Source organism: Toxorhynchites rutilus, chromosome 3 (genome assembly GCF_029784135.1).
Source record: "Toxorhynchites rutilus septentrionalis strain SRP chromosome 3, ASM2978413v1, whole genome shotgun sequence".
NCBI classification, from domain to species: Eukaryota; Metazoa; Arthropoda; class Insecta; order Diptera; family Culicidae; genus Toxorhynchites; species Toxorhynchites rutilus.
In genome coordinates this window covers 135,028,498-135,048,432 of record NC_073746.1, presented here as the reverse complement: position 1 = coordinate 135,048,432, position 19,935 = coordinate 135,028,498, and the positions used below count along the sequence as shown (strand labels likewise).

General features: G+C 41.0%; 1 protein-coding gene across 9 annotated transcripts in view; it reads right to left on the bottom strand.

Annotated features, from left to right (window-relative positions):
- Positions 1-19,935, bottom strand: part of LOC129776872 (protein disks lost) — a 654,166-nt gene that overhangs the window by 253,454 nt on the left and 380,777 nt on the right. Inside the window, exon 1 of one of the 9 annotated variants that reach the window (XM_055782773.1) lies at positions 1,316-1,378. The exons of the other annotated variants lie outside the window; for them this stretch is intronic. Within the exon in view, the coding sequence (XP_055638748.1) occupies positions 1,316-1,351 (36 nt within the window). The 5' untranslated portion in view covers positions 1,352-1,378. Of the gene's footprint in view, positions 1-1,315; positions 1,379-19,935 lie in introns of those variants that run through there. 9 annotated transcript variants of the gene reach the window in all.

The following is a 19,935-nucleotide window of genomic DNA, read 5'->3' as shown; positions in this document are numbered from 1 at the left end:
TCAGCCACCACAGCAAGGAATCATAATAAATATTTTATCCAACCATATGTAATAGTTTGCACTTTTTCTGAACAAATTTTAATGTCTAGTGGACTTATTCAAGAATTAATACGCAATTTCTGTGGATAATAAATAACGGTACTCGGTGTAAACAACAGGTTATTACAGCTCAGGGTATTGCAGAAAGGCACAGGTGCTTTGAATTGGATTTATGTTTAGCTTTCACGTTATTGATAGAGATGTGTCAGATGATTTGGCCCATGCTTTTTGTTTTAGTCATGGTTTTTACATTATTTACCCACTGGTGTACACGACCTTATAGATGGATAGTTCAATGATTTCTGTATTGATAAAACATAGTTTTTATGTTAAAACATCTTTTTCGTGTTTGCACCTTTTTTTTTTGGACCTATAATGCGTCATCCACGATTTTCGTTATTCGCGGTGAATTTACCCGATTATTCCGCGGATATTCGGTATTCTACTGTACCTTGAAATAACACATGATGAAATTTCATAGCGGAGTGTGAAGAAACACACAACATAGACTGAAGTAGCTACCCCGCTTGCTAGCGCAAAAAAATGACCGGTTTCAACAAAGAAAAACTAGAAGTGGGTTATATCTTCGATATAACCGCAAGGTGGACGTAGGACTAACGTTGACTTAGCAATAAATAAGTAACAAGCATATAAATTTAGACATTTCATCTTTCGAATAAACTGATTATCATACCACTTCGTTCAGCCGGAAAAGAATTATTAACGCTCAGAGGGGGAATCGATTCCTCCTCGGAAATACCCAACGCAAATAATACCCACTTTCCAAGCCCCGACAATTGGAATCATCGTTGATCCGGGGCAGGATTATTAACACTTGAAAACGAATGGATTCCTCCTCGGAATTACACAGTAAAAATAAGAGTCCCTTCCCGAAAATTCCAACTTCCCAATAACGACGATCGATTGCAGCATTCGTAAACAAATATTGATATGTAATATAATAGCCACTACACTAAACTGACCAGACGTCCCGCATTTCAACAAAATGTCCCGCGAAACGTCCCGCTTTTGGCAAAAGAAACGAAAATGTCCCACGATATCAATATATTTCAATATCACAATTTGATCATGTTAATTTTCTTAAATGTCAGGGCTTAACGTTTTAAATAAGCCGGAAGAACTAGTGTATACTCGACAGGAAGAGGCAGAGTTGTTTGATGAAGTATCATAAATGATGCGCTGGACGGTCTTACGGAAGTTGGCCGGAACCTGAACCATGGCCGATGAAAAGATGTATATTGGCGTGTTATTTTACCTTTTCGTGACTTTGGTGGTAGTCTATTTTGGCCATTCGCCCAAAAGTGTTCTATCAGGCGCAGCTGGGGAATGTTGAGAAGGTTGGTGGTCTTCGCGATAATGTCTTCAGCCGATTCATCCGCCAGTGATCTTTTGGCATAATGGGCTGATCCTAGGTTCGGCATAAAGACCAAATCACCTTCCCAACTCCGACAAGCCCTTCGTACTATACATCTCCCCGTTCACCATATGACTCGAAAGAAGAGCGGCTTGGACATTCCCTTCACGCCTGTCAGAGAAAGACCTTCTTCGAGAACTTAATGTGAATGATATATTCGACGTCATCGCTTACCTGGGGAACGTTAAGTAACCGGTCCCCTGCCATTCGTTGAATTCTAGCATCAAATACGTCTCGTCTTTCATTATGAGTACGAAAAGAAGTTTTTCACCAGCACCTCAAGCTACTCCTCCTGCTGCTCAGATACGGCCGGTCTCGTCTGACGCTTCCGCATAAAAATGTCCATTTTGGCCGGTTGCTTCGATCTCCCGGCATAAGGAGCGGCAAAGAGATGATATTGTAAATACCAGATCGGCTATATCTGGCGGACACAAAGTGCCTCAGGATGTCCAACTCCTTCGCTGTGGGGTGGAGCTTTTTTTTTATTAATTCGTTTATTTTTACAGGCTCAGTTACTTAAGTTTAAAGGAGCCGAATTCTTAAATATAATTTTAAAACTATATATATATAACTTACATTTCTTAACACTAAGGAGGTCTTTTTAAAAAATTTTAAATACAACTGCACTACTTGACGATCAGAACTCGAATGATTTTATTATTACAGCTAAAGACCTAATTGTCCTGCCTTTTTCCCTAAAACTGCTAACCTAGCGCCTAGCGATGATCCGATTACATTCTCCGTGCTGGTGCTGTCATCGGATGCCGCCGCATTCCTGTGGTTGCAGATAGTGTCCAGGCTGAATGCTGCTGACTCGGCTGTCTGGGTGTCATCGTGATGTTCTGCTGATGCGTGAGGGCCAACGGTTGACGGCATCGGGGTGGCTCCGTCTATAATTGATGTCGCTGGGGTGGTTCCATGTTTAACTCGTCCCCCCTTAGACATTGCTCGTCCCGAGCAATTTCCTGTTTTCGCAAAGCCATAGTGTTTGAGGATAAGCAAAGCCAGGAGAACGAATGCGAGGATAATAAAGCCGCTGAGCGATACAAATCCGATCTTGTTTTTTAGGTCCATCGTTTCAAGGTGTTCCCGATTTTTCAGGTGCAGTTCTTGGATTTCTGTCATGTTGACGTTCCTCTCGATGGTTGAGATTTTTATTTGTCCTGGTAGTATTGGATTGATGATTGGTTGATTAAACCAAAGTTCATAATTTTCGTGTAGTTCATTATTCACGAGCAAGGAGCAATTGTGAAACGTTACCATATGAATACCGGTTAACGTTCGGTTGCTGATACCGCAGGTGCTGTTGATGTTTACGTCTTGGTGAACGGCTACCACCAACAGTGTTCCTGGGGAGATTATTCGAATCTCGACTGCAGGTGATTTCTCTGACGAAGGACATTGTCCGGGTTGTCCTTTCAAGAGTGATGCTTCACAAAGATGATCGCTTATGTCGACTAGTTGTCTCTTCTCGCATATTGTGACCTTGTTGATCTCCTGACAAGCTGATGTGATGGCCAGAATTTGGTTTGTATTTTGGAAAACTACGTTGTGCATCAATTTGATCGACTGGTTGAATCGAGGTAAGGGTTCCAGGATTATCTTCTTGAAGGCGTTTGGGAGAAGTCGTGGAATGTTAACGCAGATGACTATCGATGATCTCCGATGCAGCACTGTTGTTGTAAGGTAACTACTGGCATCGTCCAAATTAGTGATTTCTATGCCCTGTTTGCTCATCTCCTGCATAATTGTTGTTTTCTCTCTAGTTGATAGAATCAATTGATTTATAATGTTCACCTTTGCCAACATGATGGCGTATTCTATAGATTTCAAATTTTCCAAAAAGGAGTCTAATTGTAATGTTAACAATATTTTTTGATTTTCTGCTATTATTGAACCGTCTTGTTCGACAATTCTTCTAATAAAGTTTTCTTGATCTCTGATTTGTTTATTGATTAAATTGATTCGGTTTTCAAATTTTTCATTAATTTTAATCTGCCGATTGTTTTGTTTTATAAAAATGTTTTCATTTTTCCTTAGTTTGTTTAAATCAGAATTGATTACTTTTAAATCTTCAGCGTCCAAGTTTCCAGTTATAAATTTGATTGCGCTCCCTAACATATCAATTGCTCTTCTTCTTCTGTTTCTCTTGGTATTTAGATTGTTATAAATGGATCTAATTTCGGTTACTTTTGTTTTGATAATATCAGAGAATTGGCTCGAGTTGTCCGGAATTTCGTTTACGATTTTTTCTATTATTGATAGTGATAATTCAAATTGAGCAAAATCAATAACGTGCAACAGTCTATCATGTCCGTCAATAATCCTTCCCTCCCCCCTTTGTAAAAGCAACGCTCCTGCGTTGTTGGTGATATCATGTATTTGGATGGAGGATGGTGTGGATAATGGAATTATAAGGATGGTTAGGATGGATAGGATTGATGGGATCCAGTGGAGTGCATTCATTCTTTTCGTCCCGTCGTGTGATCTAAAAATAAAAATTTTAGTTTATTAATATGCTTGTTTTATTCCTAAGAGTTAGTAAAAATTTTTAAGTGGTTAGAAGGTTAGAGGTGTAAGATGGTCGCATATTTCATCCATCAGTTTTACTAAGGAATCTGTTGATTCTTTGGCCATGTTGCTCTCCACGGCGGCTGCAGATGCAAGAACGAATAAACTCTCGCATATTCTTCGCCATGCCGCGGCTGCTTCTTTTTGATGTTGATACTGATGCTGAAATATAACGTTTTTGATGTAGTTTAGTTGTGCATAACACAAGCTAAACGTTATTCGATCTTTGAGATGATGGTCCATCCTGGAATGAGAAAGTTCATTAGATACGTTTAATGTTATCTTTATGTAATTCCCTATTATTATTGTCGATAAAGGTTCTACCTCTATTTTCCGCGACAGTGATTGGGGAATACTTGGGTTTAGTTTTCTTTCTAATACCCTGAACTTTGTTGAAAGCTATCTGCTCTTCGGGGAGTTCTGGTGCAGGCTCTCTTTGTTTATTGTGATAGTTTAGGTTTTGTTGCTTTGACTTCTCATGAGCCAACATGACTTCGTCATATATTTTATCTCTTGCTTCAACCAAGAGTTCCATATTTAGAGGTCTTTCTTGATTACTTTTTAATCCATAGAAAGCTTCTCTGGGCTTCATTTTAATTGATGAATGAATAGTGTTGTTGTATTGTGTACACGCGATATTCAAAACTTCTTTCGTGCTCAAGTCCCTGTAATTGGGTTTGATGCACCTAAAAATTTCTCCGATAGTGGAGTGGAATCTTTCCACTAATCCATTGCTTTGGCTATGGTTTGGTGGAACGAAAAACATTTCCACGTTGAGGTCATGGAGGAGTCCTCGTACTTCAATTGCTCGTAGTGCCGGCTCATTGTCGCAAACTATGAGACGAGGGGTTCCAAATATTCTGAAGAATTTAGTCAGTCCCTTTCTTATATCGATAATATTTCGGGATTTAATATGAATGAGTGTGCCATAACGGGAAAATTTGTCAATGGCGGAAAGGAAGTACAGTTTTTCTGCTATGAAGATGTCGACATGCACTATATCCAGTGGTCTTTCCGGGTTTGGAGTAGACCCTAGAGCAATTTTGTATGGATGTCGATCGTACTTATTTTTATTGCATGTTTCGCAGAGTTTAACGTATTCCTTTATTTTCGCTTTCATTCTTGGAAAATAAAAACGCTCCATTATCTGTTTGTGGTTTTCCCACATGCCTCTGTGAGAGCGGTCATGTGTCTGTTCCACAACTAAATTTTGTTCCTCTACTGTTTTGAGGTCAATCAAAAGTTTTTGCGAGAGGCAAACTTTGAAAGGTTTCACTCTGCTAAAATGGTTTTTGTAGGTTATTTGGATGGTATTCATGACATTTTCAGGACAGTAGATGCAGTTAATCCTTTTGGGATCCATGTATTCCTTGAAAATCCGAAAAATAATAGGCATACCGAAGATGAGTCTAGTGATCGTTCTTCGGTACACTCTAGGGAATATTTCTTCATAATTGTCTTGAGCATCTGGTCCAATTTTCATGACAATTTGATTATAGAATGAATTGACCGGTGATTCTGTGCATTTTATAAGATCCGAGTCGTCCGTGTCGGCCGAATGTACAGTTTGATAATCAGACGACGTATTTTCATCATCCGAGTCGGTAGCAGAAGATGCTTCGGTATCAGGTGATGTGCTTTCAATCATATTGAGTTCGTTACGAACTCTAGAGAGGCTATCCGCCACTACGTTCTGTTTTCCAGGACGATAGCGGATTTCATAGTCGAATTCTCCGAGTGATAAACGCCAATGCACAAGTCTATTATTGGAGTCTTTCAAATTAAGCCCGTAGGTAAGGGGTTTGTGGTCCGTGTATAGGACAAATTTCCTTCCGTAAAGATAGGGGCGGAAGTACTTACAAGCCCATACTACAGCTAATAGTTCTTTCTCTATTGCTGAGTATTTTTCTTCGGACTTATTCAAGGTTCTGGATGCGAAAGCTATCGGCTTATCACTTCCGATTGTTCCTTGTGACAGTACAGCGCCAACAGCAAAATTGGAGGCGTCTGTGGTCAAAATGAATTGTCTTGAGAAGTCAGGGTACTGCAAAATATTGCTACTAGAGATAATGCCTTTGCATTGTTTGAAAGCATCAATAAACTCTTTCGAGTGATTAATGCTTTCCCCTTTTCTTAAAGCATTTGTCAGTGGCTTAGCAATTTTCGCGAAGTCCCTTATGAATTTGCGGTAATATCCTAGGATTCCTAGGAAGCCGCGTAGTTCCTTCTCATTTGAGGGTAATGGCCATTCTTTGATAATTTGGATTTTATCCGGATTCGGTTTGACACCATCTGGAGTGACAATGTGGCCTAAGAAGGCAACTTCCTTTTGCAGGAATTCGCTCTTGTCCAACTGTATCTTCAGATTATGTCTTTCCAAAGTACTGAATATTTTCGTCAAATTATCAATATGTTCCGTCAGACTGGTTGAAAACACTATAATATCATCCATGTACACAAGACAGGTGATACCAATGTGTTCTCTCAACACATTGTCCATAACGCGCTGAAACGTTGATGGTGCGTTCTTTAGCCCGAAAGGCATTCTCAAAAATTCATAGTGCCCGTTCTCGACACTAAAAGCAGTTTTGGGAATGTCCTTTTCGTCAACCTCGACCTGGTGAAATCCAGATGCGAGATCTAGCGTAGTGAAGTACATGCAACGTCCCAGTTTGTCAAGGATATCCGTAATGTTGGGAATGGGATAACGATCGTCTATCGTCTTCTCATTCAACTTACGGTAATCTATTACCAATCGCCACTTTCTCTTGCCGGTTGCGTCCAGTTTCTTTGGCACAATCCAGACAGGAGAAGTCCAAGGGCTATTGGATTGACGGATTATTCTTTGGTCCAGTAGTTCCGAAATCTGTCGCTTGACTTCCTCTCTGTGGCAGAAAGGGTAACGATATGATTTCGTATGAATGGGCATTTCATCCTTCGTTTTGATAGTGTGTTTAATAGCACTAGTGAACGAAAGCTTTTGCCCCTTTGTAAAAAATATCTCACTGTGTTTAGAGATAACCTTCAAGAGTTTCTCCCTTTCGTCAGCATTGAGGTGGTCAATCCTCAGCTGATCGTAAAGAGATCTCTTTAGGCTTTGATTATCATAGAGGAAATTATCGGGTGTACCGATTTCAAAGTTATTTACTTCTAGTTCGAGAATATTGGAGGGTAGATTAATTTTACATGACTTGTTGGAATTGTTAGTGACGTACACTTGGGTGTATCCGTTTTTCGCTGTGTACAGACCGGAATGAATAAAGACGTTCGAAGTAATTTTTATGTCTTCTTCTAAATAGAAATCTCCAGTTGCGTTCGAGGAAAGGTTCACTGGTTTATTTTCGTGTGCGTTCAAATACAACGGCTTTGAGTCCGGGTATTTGCGCTTCATAGGAATAACACCGTTTGGGAATTTTAACTCATTGTTGGAAGTGATTATGTCAGCGTTTAGGGTTTTTAAAGATTCATAGCCTATTAGGCCATCGAAAAAAGGGTGGAAGTCGAAGATAAGAAACATTTGCTTTGAAGTGCCTGCGATTTGTGGAAATGGATTCAATTCTACAAATCTGTCAATGACATGAGAACCACTAACATTTCTCACGGTTGTTGGATTTGTTAACCTACAGTTTTCAAAATTTACATGCTGTTTAGCCAAATAGTTTCGATTACTTCCTGAATCAATGAGGAAATTCAACTCTCCTTTATTTGTTCGAAGAGTGATATAGGGTATGAAATTGTTTATGTCGTCGGCCGATGAGTTTCGGCTGTATGAAAATTTAAGTCATCGATCGTTAACTTATTTATCTGGTTTGTGACAGTATCTGTTGTAGGAACATTTTCGGTTGCTGGTGGTTCCAGCTCTTTCGCGTGATCATCCGACTCATTTGTCGTTTGATGTTCATAATAGTTATAGAAATCAGACTCATCGTAATAGTCATGATAGTCATAATACGGGTAGTAATAATCTTCCGGTGAGGGGTAAAAGTTCTGATTGTAGCCGCATGCTTCCTCTTGCATGTGGAAGTTGGGCCTATTAATGTAATTGATTCGATGCGATTTAACGGAGGGAGACTGGCGAGCGGTGTCATTTGGGTGTGCCATTTTCGGTGGAAAATTATTCCTACTTGTTACGAAAGGTGGAGGCTTAAATTGCTGGGAATATGGTCTTTGATTGGGATGGAACGGTGGTTTATGATTGGGGTAGAATTGGGGCCTTGGATTAGGGTTCGGTTGGAACGGCGGTCTGTTAAATTGTGGTTGTGTGTTAAATTGTGGCTGGTATCTATGGATTGGTCTTGGCGGTGGAAATGGCGGTTTTATTGGAACTTGTGGTTTGGGGATGGCTCCAGTCAAGGGATTGTGGGTTTTAAAAGGATTTCTCGTATATTGGTAATTCTTTTCCTCAAGACAAAGTCTGAGGGCTTCTTTAAGAGTTTTTGGAGATTGTGCTCTTATTATCGGTCCTATGGGCTCCTTTAGCCCTGCCACAAACACTCTCAGGCCTATATCTTGATAGTATTGTTGTTTCGCGACTTTCACAGCCACGTTTGTTTCATTCAAATGCATTTGATTAACTAGGAGTGCAATGATATTCGAAACTTTGCCATAGAATTCCTCTATGTCATTCGTTTGAACAAGCTTGAATAGGTCTCTCGTCAGAGAGACTTCATCTCGCTTGTCGTTGAAATGTGTTATGAGACAGGTTTTTATTTCGTCCCACGCAAGTTCCGAGCCGTACAATTCTACTACGGTGTCGGCTTCCCCTATAATTTTAGTACGGATGACTTGCATCCATACTTTATAAATTGGTGAATGTTTGACGACATCCAGTAATGGTAGGATGCCATCCACAGTTTTGATAAACTGGTGTAGTTTGATGGGATTTCCATCAAAACTTTGTAAATCCCGCAGAACTGAAGGTGTCTGTAAATTTTTTAATACCTTTTCAATAGGGGTTTCCTGTGTTTGGGGCGTGCCCCTATTGTAGGATCTTTGCAACTGTGTTGCAATGTCTTGAATGTCATGTTGCAAGGCATTGATTTGCTCTTGCCAATGATTTCCTGAAAGATTATTTCTTCTTTCATTCCCAGCTCCGAGTTCCTCGATGGAGTTCGAAGCTACTTCTGCAGATAACACGTCTTGCTCCTCCAGCAATGCGGAGAGCCGTTGACTGCGTGTTTCTGGCATTATATAAGCACTATTTTAAATTAGCTATTGTTTTTAAAAATTATTGTTTCACTTGTTAATAGTTAATGTTGTAAATAGTTGATACAAAATATTCTTTCTGTTTTTATTTTTTTTAAAAAAAAAAAGGTGTAAAATTACTCACCTTTGAACTCGAGTACAGCTACAGTAATTCACTTCACGATTATGTCTAATTCACTAATTTATTACGTCTGATTCACTTATTTATATTTTAGGTTACTATTTTTGTTGGTTGCGATATTCACTCGCGTTTTTGGTTCGCGGTTTTTAGGAGGATTACGCACTATTCCTACGATATTCACTCGCGGAAGCTATCAAAGCTGACGTTAAACACTTCTAAAAATCCGCGCCGACTGCGCCACTTACATTTCTTAACACTAAGGAGGTCTTTTTAAAAAATTTTAAATACAACTGCACTACTTGACGATCAGAACTCGAATGATTTTATTATTACAGCTAAAGACCTAATTGTCCTGCCTTTTTCCCTAAAACTGCTAACCTAGCGCCTAGCGATGATCCGATTACATTCTCCGTGCTGGTGCTGTCATCGGATGCCGCCGCATTCCTGTGGTTGCAGATAGTGTCCAGGCTGAATGCTGCTGACTCGGCTGTCTGGGTGTCATCGTGATGTTCTGCTGATGCGTGAGGGCCAACGGTTGACGGCATCGGGGTGGCTCCGTCTATAATTGATGTCGCTGGGGTGGTTCCATGTTTAACTTATATATATAAACAATTTTCTTACATCTATGGTTAGTAAGGTGGAAAACCGATTACTCGCGGTGTACTCGAGTTTAGAAGGGTGACATATTTTTAGGAGAAGGATGTGATATAAGGAAATTGTAACAATGTTGATGAACACTCAATTCTTAAATCTATTCGTATATCTATAGTTTATTTACATTTCAACTTATTCTACTATTCATAGCAAGGGGACGAATTACCCGCAAAGGAAGGAAAGGAGGGTATAAGGATGTAGGGACAATCACACACGAAGATCTATAGCTTTAAGGAAAACATATATATGGGACATGTAATCAAGGTCTAACCGAGCCAACACATCTCTCACCGGCACATTGGGCTGTCTTCCTCGGGCCCGAAGGGAGTTTTCTAAATTCGATCTGGCGACCAGATACACCTCGCACGACCAAACAACGTGCTCGATGTCGTGATAACCTTGGCCACAAACGCAGAGATTGCTGCTGGCAAGATTGAAACGGAAGAGTAGTGCATCTAACGAACAGTGATTGGACATGAGTCGGGAGAAGGTGAGAATAAAGTCCCGACTCAAGTCCAGACTTTTGAACCACGGTTTGAGGCTAACCTTAGGGATAATCGAGTGAAACCAACGGCCCAATTCATCTTCATTCCACTTGCGTTGCCAGTTAGCGATGGTATTTTTGCGGACTAAAGAATAAAATTCATTGAAGGCGATTTGACGCTGATATATATCGCCTTCAATTGCACCTACCTTTGCCAATGAGTCAGCCCTCTCATTACCCGGAATTGAGCAATGTGAAGGGACCCAGACAAAGGTAATGACATAACAGCGTCTGGATAAAGCACTCAAAATTTCTCGTATTCTCTCAAGGAAGTACGGCGAGTGCTTTTCCGGCCTCACTGAACGGATAGCTTCGACAGAGCTAAGACTATCCGTTACAATGTAATAGTGTTCAACAGGTCGTGAGGCGACGCTGTCCAGCGCCCAGTATATCGCTGCCAATTCAGCAATATATACCGAGCAGGGATTCTGAAGACTGTGTGAGGTGCTAAAAAATACGTTGAACACTCCAAATCCTGTGGACTCATTCATAGAGGACCCATCAGTAAAGTACATATAATCACAATTGATACGCCCATACTTTGCATTGAAGATCGTAGGAACGAACCCCAATCTAAGATAATCTGGATTTTCATGGATTTTCTCCTTCATGAACAGATCGAAATGTACAGAGGAATTGATGTAGTCAGGAAAACAAACACGGTTGGGAATATACGAAGAAGGAACAACCTGCATAGAGGTGAATTCATGATATGAACTCATGAATCCAGAATGAAAATTTAGCTCGATCAATTGCTCAAAATTTCCGATCACCAATGGGTTCATAACCTTACACCGGATGAGGAACCGAAGAGATAATAAATTGAAGCGATCTTTTAGTGGGAGTACGCCTGCCAAAACCTCGAGGCTCATGGTATGCGTTGAGGGCATACATCCCAACGCAATACGGAGACAAAGATACTGAATTCGCTCGAGTTTAATTAAGTGTGTTTTGGCAGCTGATTGAAAACAGAAACTGCCATACTCCATCACTGAGAGAATAGTTGTTCGATACAAAATAATAAGATCTTCGGGATGGGCTCCCCACCAGGTGCCGGTAATTGTACGGAGAAAGTTTATTCTTTGTTGACATTTTTTACTCAGATACCTAATATGGGCCCCCCAAGTACATTTGGAGTCGAACCAGACCCCAAGATACTTGAATGACATAGCATGAGTGATCGGTTTACCCAAAAGTTGAAGCTTTGGTTTTGCTGGTCTATGCTTCCTAGAAAAAAACACCATCTCTGTTTTCTCCGTGGAGAATTCGATCCCTAGCCCAATGGCCCAGGTTGAAAAATTGTTCAAAGTATCTTGTAAGGGTCCTTGCAGGTCGGATTCGTTTGATCCTACGACAGACACCACTCCATCATCTGCAAGTTGTCTTAGGCTGCAATTTTGTGTAAGGCAATTGTCGAGTCGCTTACATAGAAGTTGTACAAAAGGGGGCTTAAACATGAGCCCTGGGGGAGGCCCATGTAAGAGACCCGACTTACTGCCGAATCTCCGTGAGAAAAGTTCAAATGTTTCTCACAAAGCAAGTTATATAACATATTATTCAATAGAGGCGGCAGACCCCGAGAGTGTAATTTGTCTGACAAAACCTCTATTGAAACAGAATCAAAGGCCCCCTTTATGTCCAAGAATACTGAAGCCATTTGTTTTTTTTCGGCGTAAGCCATTTGAATTTCTGAAGAAAGCAACGCAAGACAATCATTCGTCCCCTTGCCCCTGCGGAACCCATATTGTGTATCTGAGAGTAGGCCATTCGTTTCAACCCATCGATCAAGGCGAAACAAGATAATTTTCTCCAACAATTTCCGTATACAAGACAGCATTGCTATTGGGCGGTACGAATTGAAGTCGGACGCGGGTTTTCCGGGTTTTTTAATAGCTATAACTCGTACTTGTCTCCAATCATCCGGAACAATATTATGTTCCAGAAACCGATTGAATAAATTCAACAAGCGATGTTTCGCCACATCAGGGAGGTTTTTCAACAAGTTGAACTTAATTCTATCCGTTCCCGGAGCCGAATTGTTACAAGAAAGGAGAGCAAGAGAGAATTCTACCATCGAAAACTCGGAATCAAGATCGCACCTATCTTGTGGTATATCTCGAACAATTTTTTGCACAGGAGCCGAATCAGGACAAACCTTCCGTGCAAAATTAAAAATCCTTCGATGTGAATATTCTTTGCTTTCATTCGTTGAAGAGCGATTTCTCATGTTTCGAGCCACTTTCCATATTTTTTTCATTGACGTTTCTCGTGACAAACCTCCCACGAAATTTCGCCAATAAGCACGTTTTTTCCCTTTGATCAAGTTTTTAAATTGATTTTCAAGGTCCAAATACGTCTGAAAATTTTCAGGGGTTCCACGTTTTCGAAAAGCTTTAAATGCATTCGATTTTTCTACATAAAGCTTGGAACATATGCTATCCCACCATAGATTGGGAGGCCTTCGACGAATAGTGGAACCTGGGATGGGTTTCGTTTGAGCGCGAACCGCGCTGTCATAGATCAAACGAGAAAGGAAGTTATACTCCTCCAATGGAGGTAAACCATCTCTGGAGTTGATGGCTAGAGTAATCGCGTCCGCATATTTTTTCCAGTCAATGTGTCTTGTGAGGTCATATGCCATGTTTATAGATTCAGAAGAATTCGACCCAATGGTGATGGAAATTTTGATTGGCAAGTGATCACTACCGTTGGGGTCCTGGATTACATTCCACTTGCAATCTAACGATAGTGAATTCGAGCAAAGCGAGAGGTCAAGAGCACTTGGGTTAGCAGGAGGTTTAGGTACACGTGTTGTTTCCCCAGTATTCAAAATGGTCATATTGAAGTTGTTACAAAGGTCATATATCAACAGTGAACGATTGTCGTCGTACTGTTCCCCCCAGGCAGTTCCGTGAGAGTTGAAGTCTCCCAAGATCAATCGTGGCTCAGGAAGGAGTGAGCACATGTCATCAAGTTGTTTGCGGCTAACCGCAGCTCTCGGAGGCCAATACAAGCTGACAATACAGAGGTCTTTGCCTCTGATGTTTGCATGACAAGCAACAGCTTCGATGCCTCCAATAGGTGGAAGGTCAATTCGAAAAAATGAGTGGCACTTATTGATCCCCAAAAGCACCCCTCCGTATCTATCATCACGGTCCAAGCGTATAATATTAAAATCGTGGAAAGAGATATCATCTCGCGAAGAAAGCCAAGTTTCGGACAGAGCAAAAACATCACAATTGAAGTTATGAATTAAAAATTTGAATGTATCCAATTTAGGGATAAGACTACGACAATTCCACTGAAAAACAGTGATATCTCCGACCTCTCTATCTAAATTAGACATCAAGAGAGATAATCATTGCAAGGAGGGGCCATGTTTGCATCAATTGCTGTAAAATTGTCTTGATTACTGGAAGCATTGAGAAGACAAGGGTTCTGATGGAGTCGGAAACATTAAAACACTTGAAGATTTGATCCAAAAGGTCAGACAACTTTATAAATCCCGATAGGGAAGTTGAGCTGGACGGAAAAACAGGGACAGTTGGGGTTTTTGATGTCCCCTCGAGTGCTGGGTCGTTCGAAGGTGAACTATTCCCACGGAAGCCAGGAGGAGCCTGATTTTGCTTGTCCGCTGCACTCGATTTTTTAGGCAAGCTAACTGGGGGTATCACCGGGGGGACTTGTTCTTGAACTTTGGGAGTGGTCACATTTTTGCGCCGGGGATTCCCTTTGAAAATAAACGGTGTGCCCCCGCTAGCTGTGTCCGCTTCCATTTCATCAACTGGCAACGTGGAAAAGATATTGTGTGTTGAGATTGGTTGTTGTTGTTGTTGGGCCAGTGGAGAAGCGCCCTTTAAAATTTCCGCAAAAGTGCGCTTCGAGCGTTCGTTTAAAGAGCGCTTCTGTTTCTCCCAGCGACTCTTGTAAGTTTCACAAGCTGAGAGCGCGTGTGGGGATCCTCCGCAATATGGACACTTATGCTCAGTCGCACTGCAGGATTTCCCCTCATGTTGCTCTCCGCAAGTGGCACAGCGCTCCTTGTTGGCACAATAATCTGAAGTGTGACCAACTGACTTGCATTTGTTGCAAGTCATGGGCTTTGGCACGAAGAGTCGCAAAGGTAGTCTCAATTTGTCCACCATAACGTAGTCAGGGAGGGCGGCACCAGCAAAGGTGACTCGAAACGAGTCGGACGGCGTAAATTTCGTTTGGTCCCCATCATGGGAGAGTTTCCCGAGTTGGCGACAGTCCAAGATCTTTACTTCCATTGAGGGAAGCTTCTTGAACTTGCCTTTTCCTTCTTTTTTTATTTGTTCGCTCGTCAGACCCGTTTCAGTTATCACCCCCTCAATTTCTACGTTATGGGAGGGTATAAATGTTCTATTTTCGAGAGTGAAGTGTTGGTCAGCAACAATCTCGTTTGCGTGTTTCCGTTCATTCACGACAACCCGCAATTTGTTCGGTCTAACCCTGCGAATTTCAGATACAGAAGAGTATCTGGTCAGATCTTTCATGATCTGAATCACGTTAAGGCTTTTTCCTTTTGGTTTTGGCCGGAGGAAAACAACCCACGGGCCAGTTCCAGGTGCATCTTCTGGATAAACTCTGACACGTGGAGCGGAGACAACAGAGGGAGAAGACGAGGACGAGGACGAGGACGAGGATTGGGTTGGATCGGAAACATCAGAAGGGGGAAGCGAAATCGATGATGGGAGAGGGGGAGTGGAAGTAACAGTGGGTTCAGAAGGGAGGCTTGCTATTTTCTTAGAGGGGGGCTTGGAAGGATGAGCAGATTCGTCCCCAGAAGAATTATCTTCTTTTTGAGGGACTCGTTTATGTTTTTTCCCAGATCTTGTATGGGATTCATTATCGGTGATCTCCATCTCTGGAGATTCTCCACTATTCTCCATTTTACAAAAATTTATGTCTTATTTTTAATCTATTATTGATTTTAACAATAATCTCAAAAAAAAAATAACAAAACAAACAAAAAAAAAATGATGATAATATTAAGCAATGAACATATGAGTTGAATAATAATATTAATATTAAATATGTGTACCTTAATATAAAAGTTGTTCCGATACTGCGCTCTACTGCCCTAACCAGGGAGAGACAGAGGCTACGCGCTATGGATCAACACAATAGCGCAAGAATAGCTCACACGGTCACGCAATGATAATTTCCGTTAACGACAGCCACACGATGGCGATCCCGTTATGCCGATGTTCAACAGCCGCCAAGGGCTGCAAGCTGCAAGAGCGCTGCTTCCTTTGTTCCACTTCACAAAAGGTCAATTCGAAAGCGGACAGCAATGACCTTCACTCGTACACTATACCAATAGCACAATAGTAAAAGTGGCAACGCACAATACCGGCACTGAACTTTACTCGTCAAGAGTTGGATAGCGAATGGGGGTGGAGCTTGCAGTATGGAAAAATCATCAAGTTGCTTGACAGTGCTGCTGCTGCGAATCAACAGCCTTGAATCATTTTTGTTGTAGACTTAATAAACGTGAGATTTGAAGAAAATTTGTTCCTATAAATTATCTTTCATCGCCATCCGAAATTAGTCAATTTTTTGAATGCCTACGTTAACACTAATATCGATGAAAAATGAATTGGAATTTTCGAGCATTCCATTCGGTAATTTGAAGAAAATTGTAGAATTTGAATTGTGCTTGCCAAGCGTAAATGCTCTTATTGAGCGAGTGATTTTCGGGCGTAAACAAAATCTAAACCACCGAAAAATCACAACTGAGAGCCGATACTCAGAAAGAAAAAAATACTGTTCAGTTTAGACTCGCTAAACTATGGTTTATGTTCACATAATGTATATACATAACGTTTTGTTTTTTGTGTCCCGCGTTAGACCTCTGACCATCTGGTCACTTTACACTACACCATATCAAATCGTGTTCTTCACTATCAAGTCCATAGTCAATGGCATCCATCGGTATCGAATTATCATCGATACCTCGGTTTTCGCTAAATGCTCCGTTAGGTCCGACGGCAGATGAGAAATGGAATTGAAAAAAAAGACGGGTGGGTAATGTCGGGGACATAACCGGAGTGACGTAGGACTATACAAAGGGGACAGCTTTTGTTAAATATATATTTTAAATATATTGTTTTATTTTCTTCTCCTACGTGAATACCTACCTATCTGCCTGAAAAAATGGATTAGTTTACTGTTTACTCTTTATGAATATGTTGATGGTTAAACCTTCCTGTTTAGCTATTGCGTTTGCCACTCGCCACAGCTTTCACAGTTGGAAAATTTCTTCCCATCCAGCTTGTGACATATCGTTCAGTAAATTACATTTAATGCGACGTGCCGGAGAAACACTTTGCCACTCACTGAAACTAATTGTTGCCTTGATGAGCGCCGAACCGAAGCTGCTCTGTTCTTGATGCGGGTTTTCTGATTGTCGTGAGCAGCTTTGCAAGCCAACTCGAGCACTCCGACGGCCGAAACTCTATAATCGCTGTTAGGTATACTGGTGCTCCGGCACCAATCCGTTCGGCCTAGTTACCCTTACGGAGCAATCAGTGAATGCGACCAACAGGGAACTGGAGACCTGCACGGTTCGAGTGAAGGAAGAAAGGAAGGTCTTGTATTATAGAGACTTTAAACTTTTGCAGTTCATTCGTCTCTAGCCTTGAGAAAGGCCCTTTGAAAACTCTACTCTACTCTACTACTCTACTCCAGCGCTACCACCTCCGCCCTCTTGCCTTGAGAAAGGCACTCGATCCCTCGCCGTCCAGCTCGTTCAGCAACGATGTTGTCCAGTCGGTGTCCACACAAAGGATGGTTCGAGTGAGACTTTGCCTTTCCCTTAACTTGTCCTCCTTTGTTACGTCCACGATGCAGATGCCGTACAACCACACGTGTTTACAGTTTGAAAGAAAAATAAGATATTTTTTTGGGGTCCGCGTGTTTTATACTCTAGCGGTACACACTCACAGGATAGAGACAAATCGGCAGACTCAGCCAGAGGGGCGAGTCCAACGAGACGAACGAATGAGCGTTAAAAGGGAGCGATGGCAAAAAAATACATTCATTACGATTTGTTCGCTCGTTGGATTGACATGCAGGCTAAAAAGGGTCCTTTTCAGGATCACAAAATTATCTTCAATCTAAAGAGTTTATTGTTTTGTTATCACTCGATATCCCCATCTAGTTCGGCTAAACCTTTCTGTTTAGCGATCTGGTTGCCCGTTTTGGTCGGTACGATTTTAGGAGCACAAAATGGACCAATCAAAAATGGGCACATAGGGCATTTTGACAATGCTTGATATTTCACAATTATTCAATTATGTATCTCATGAAAAATGAAATGTTATTTGTTATGATAGATGCGTAGATATATTTCCTATCAATTGATGCAAAAACCTTTGCGATATATTGAGAAATGCTCGAGTTATAAGCGTTCCAAATCATTTTTTCCTACTTGTTCAGTGCCTAGATTTCCATTTCACCCCCTATATCTTCCGGTTAGACGTAGTCCTACGTCAAAACCACAAATGGGAGTAAAAGATTTGGGAGGTTGAAAGTGGATTGGCAGAAAACTTCCGGATTTGATCGTTCGAATTATGTGATTATCATACCACATCGTTTTGCCAGAAAGAGATTATTGATGCTCTAATCCATCATTTTGGTGTCCCTGAAAAGGGCCGTTGATTATATGTTAAGCTAACATCACGCTCTCCTCGGATGCGATGGGCCAGCTGGATGTCCTTGGGCATGATGTGACGCGTTTTGCGTGGATAGCACACAAGTTGGTATATTTGAATAGACCTCTTGCAGTGTCATAATCACGGAATGTAGCGATGTGGCTTCATCACACATCCTGCGGCTGGTGCGTTTTTCGAGCTGCTTTCGTGGTGCCCTACCACCGGTAGATTTACGAGCTGTCTGCTTGGTCTCAATGAAACGAGTCCTCACGGTGTGAGAGTAAAGGTAGAAATGAACGAAAGCAAAGGAAGCGTCATGTTTTATAGCCATCCGTTCGGTTCAACTGCAGAAGAGAAATTAAATTGGAAAAGAAGACCATAATGCATAGGCGTCTGAGTGCGACCGTCCTCATCTCACATCGCCGCATCAACTGAATGGATTTCCAGAGCGAATGCGAGTTTATATACGGTTTCAATAACCTGTTTTCTAAGCAATTTTAAAGCCATTGAAACAAGTTCCGGGTCTATAATTAACAATCATATAACTCGTGGACATTTTGTTTTTCGAATTAAATGATTATCATTCCACTCCGTTCAATCGGAAAAGAGGTATTAACGTTCAAAACCTTGCAGTCCAGCGTCTCTCTTTCGTTTTCTAAATTTTGAACTTACACCCCGATACAGAAATGAGAGACGTAGTCCTACGTCAAAACTTCTAAAACGTTGTTACGTGTTACGTTCCACTCTCTCACCATCACATTGTCAGTTTACTTTGAGGATTTGATTTGTATTGCTAAAACTACCGTATTATGCTATTAAAAGTATCAGTTTTCCAAACCAAATGATTCCATTTATGCTTTCTAGAATTTCGGAATTTTATGAAATTCAATTGCAATCCCAAAAAAGACTAACAAAAATGAAATGTCTGCAAATTTACAGGTACGCCTGCAAATCTGGCAACTCAGTCTCGAATTCCGTGAGGTAAAACGTCAACATCATGCATTTGCATGAAATGTCACGATATTTATGCTCGAAAATCAGAAAGTCTGGATTTCTGCGTCGTCGGCTGTGTTCAGCTGTCATTATGTTCTCAAATGTCATCTTATTGTCAATAATATTAACCGTGTAAGGTCCACTTTAGATAAACTTCAAAAGTTTTGAGTTAGTTACAGAGTTAGCATATTTTTCAGAAGCATCGATATCGCATTCAGTTGGTTTATATCATTGATTATGCAGGGGATTCCGTTTGGCCAATACTAGAAGGATCAGCAGTATTTGAAGCACAACATATGTTATGAATGAATAAAATGTAAAATAATGATTTTCTAACCTTTTCTGCGTAGAAAGAATACTTGAAACTGGGAAATTTTGAAATTCTGATTTTTCTTAAAAAAAATTAACGAATTTCAAACCGTCGTCTTGCTTGCAATTCACGATGACAGTGATACAGTGCCAACGTCTGGTGGCGAACTTCAATTAGAGGCCATAATTTGGGTTCATTCCGCCTGAAAATCAATTAGGGGAAGTGGGGGCATAGTGGTCACCCTAAGGAATATGCCCACTTCCAGCGCCCACATACTGATTTAATTCCCGTTTCTCGAAGAATATTATAGTTCAACTCATTGTTCTTCAAGATAGCAAACGGCTTTTACTATAAAAATTCAAAGTAGTACACTTTTCATCATTA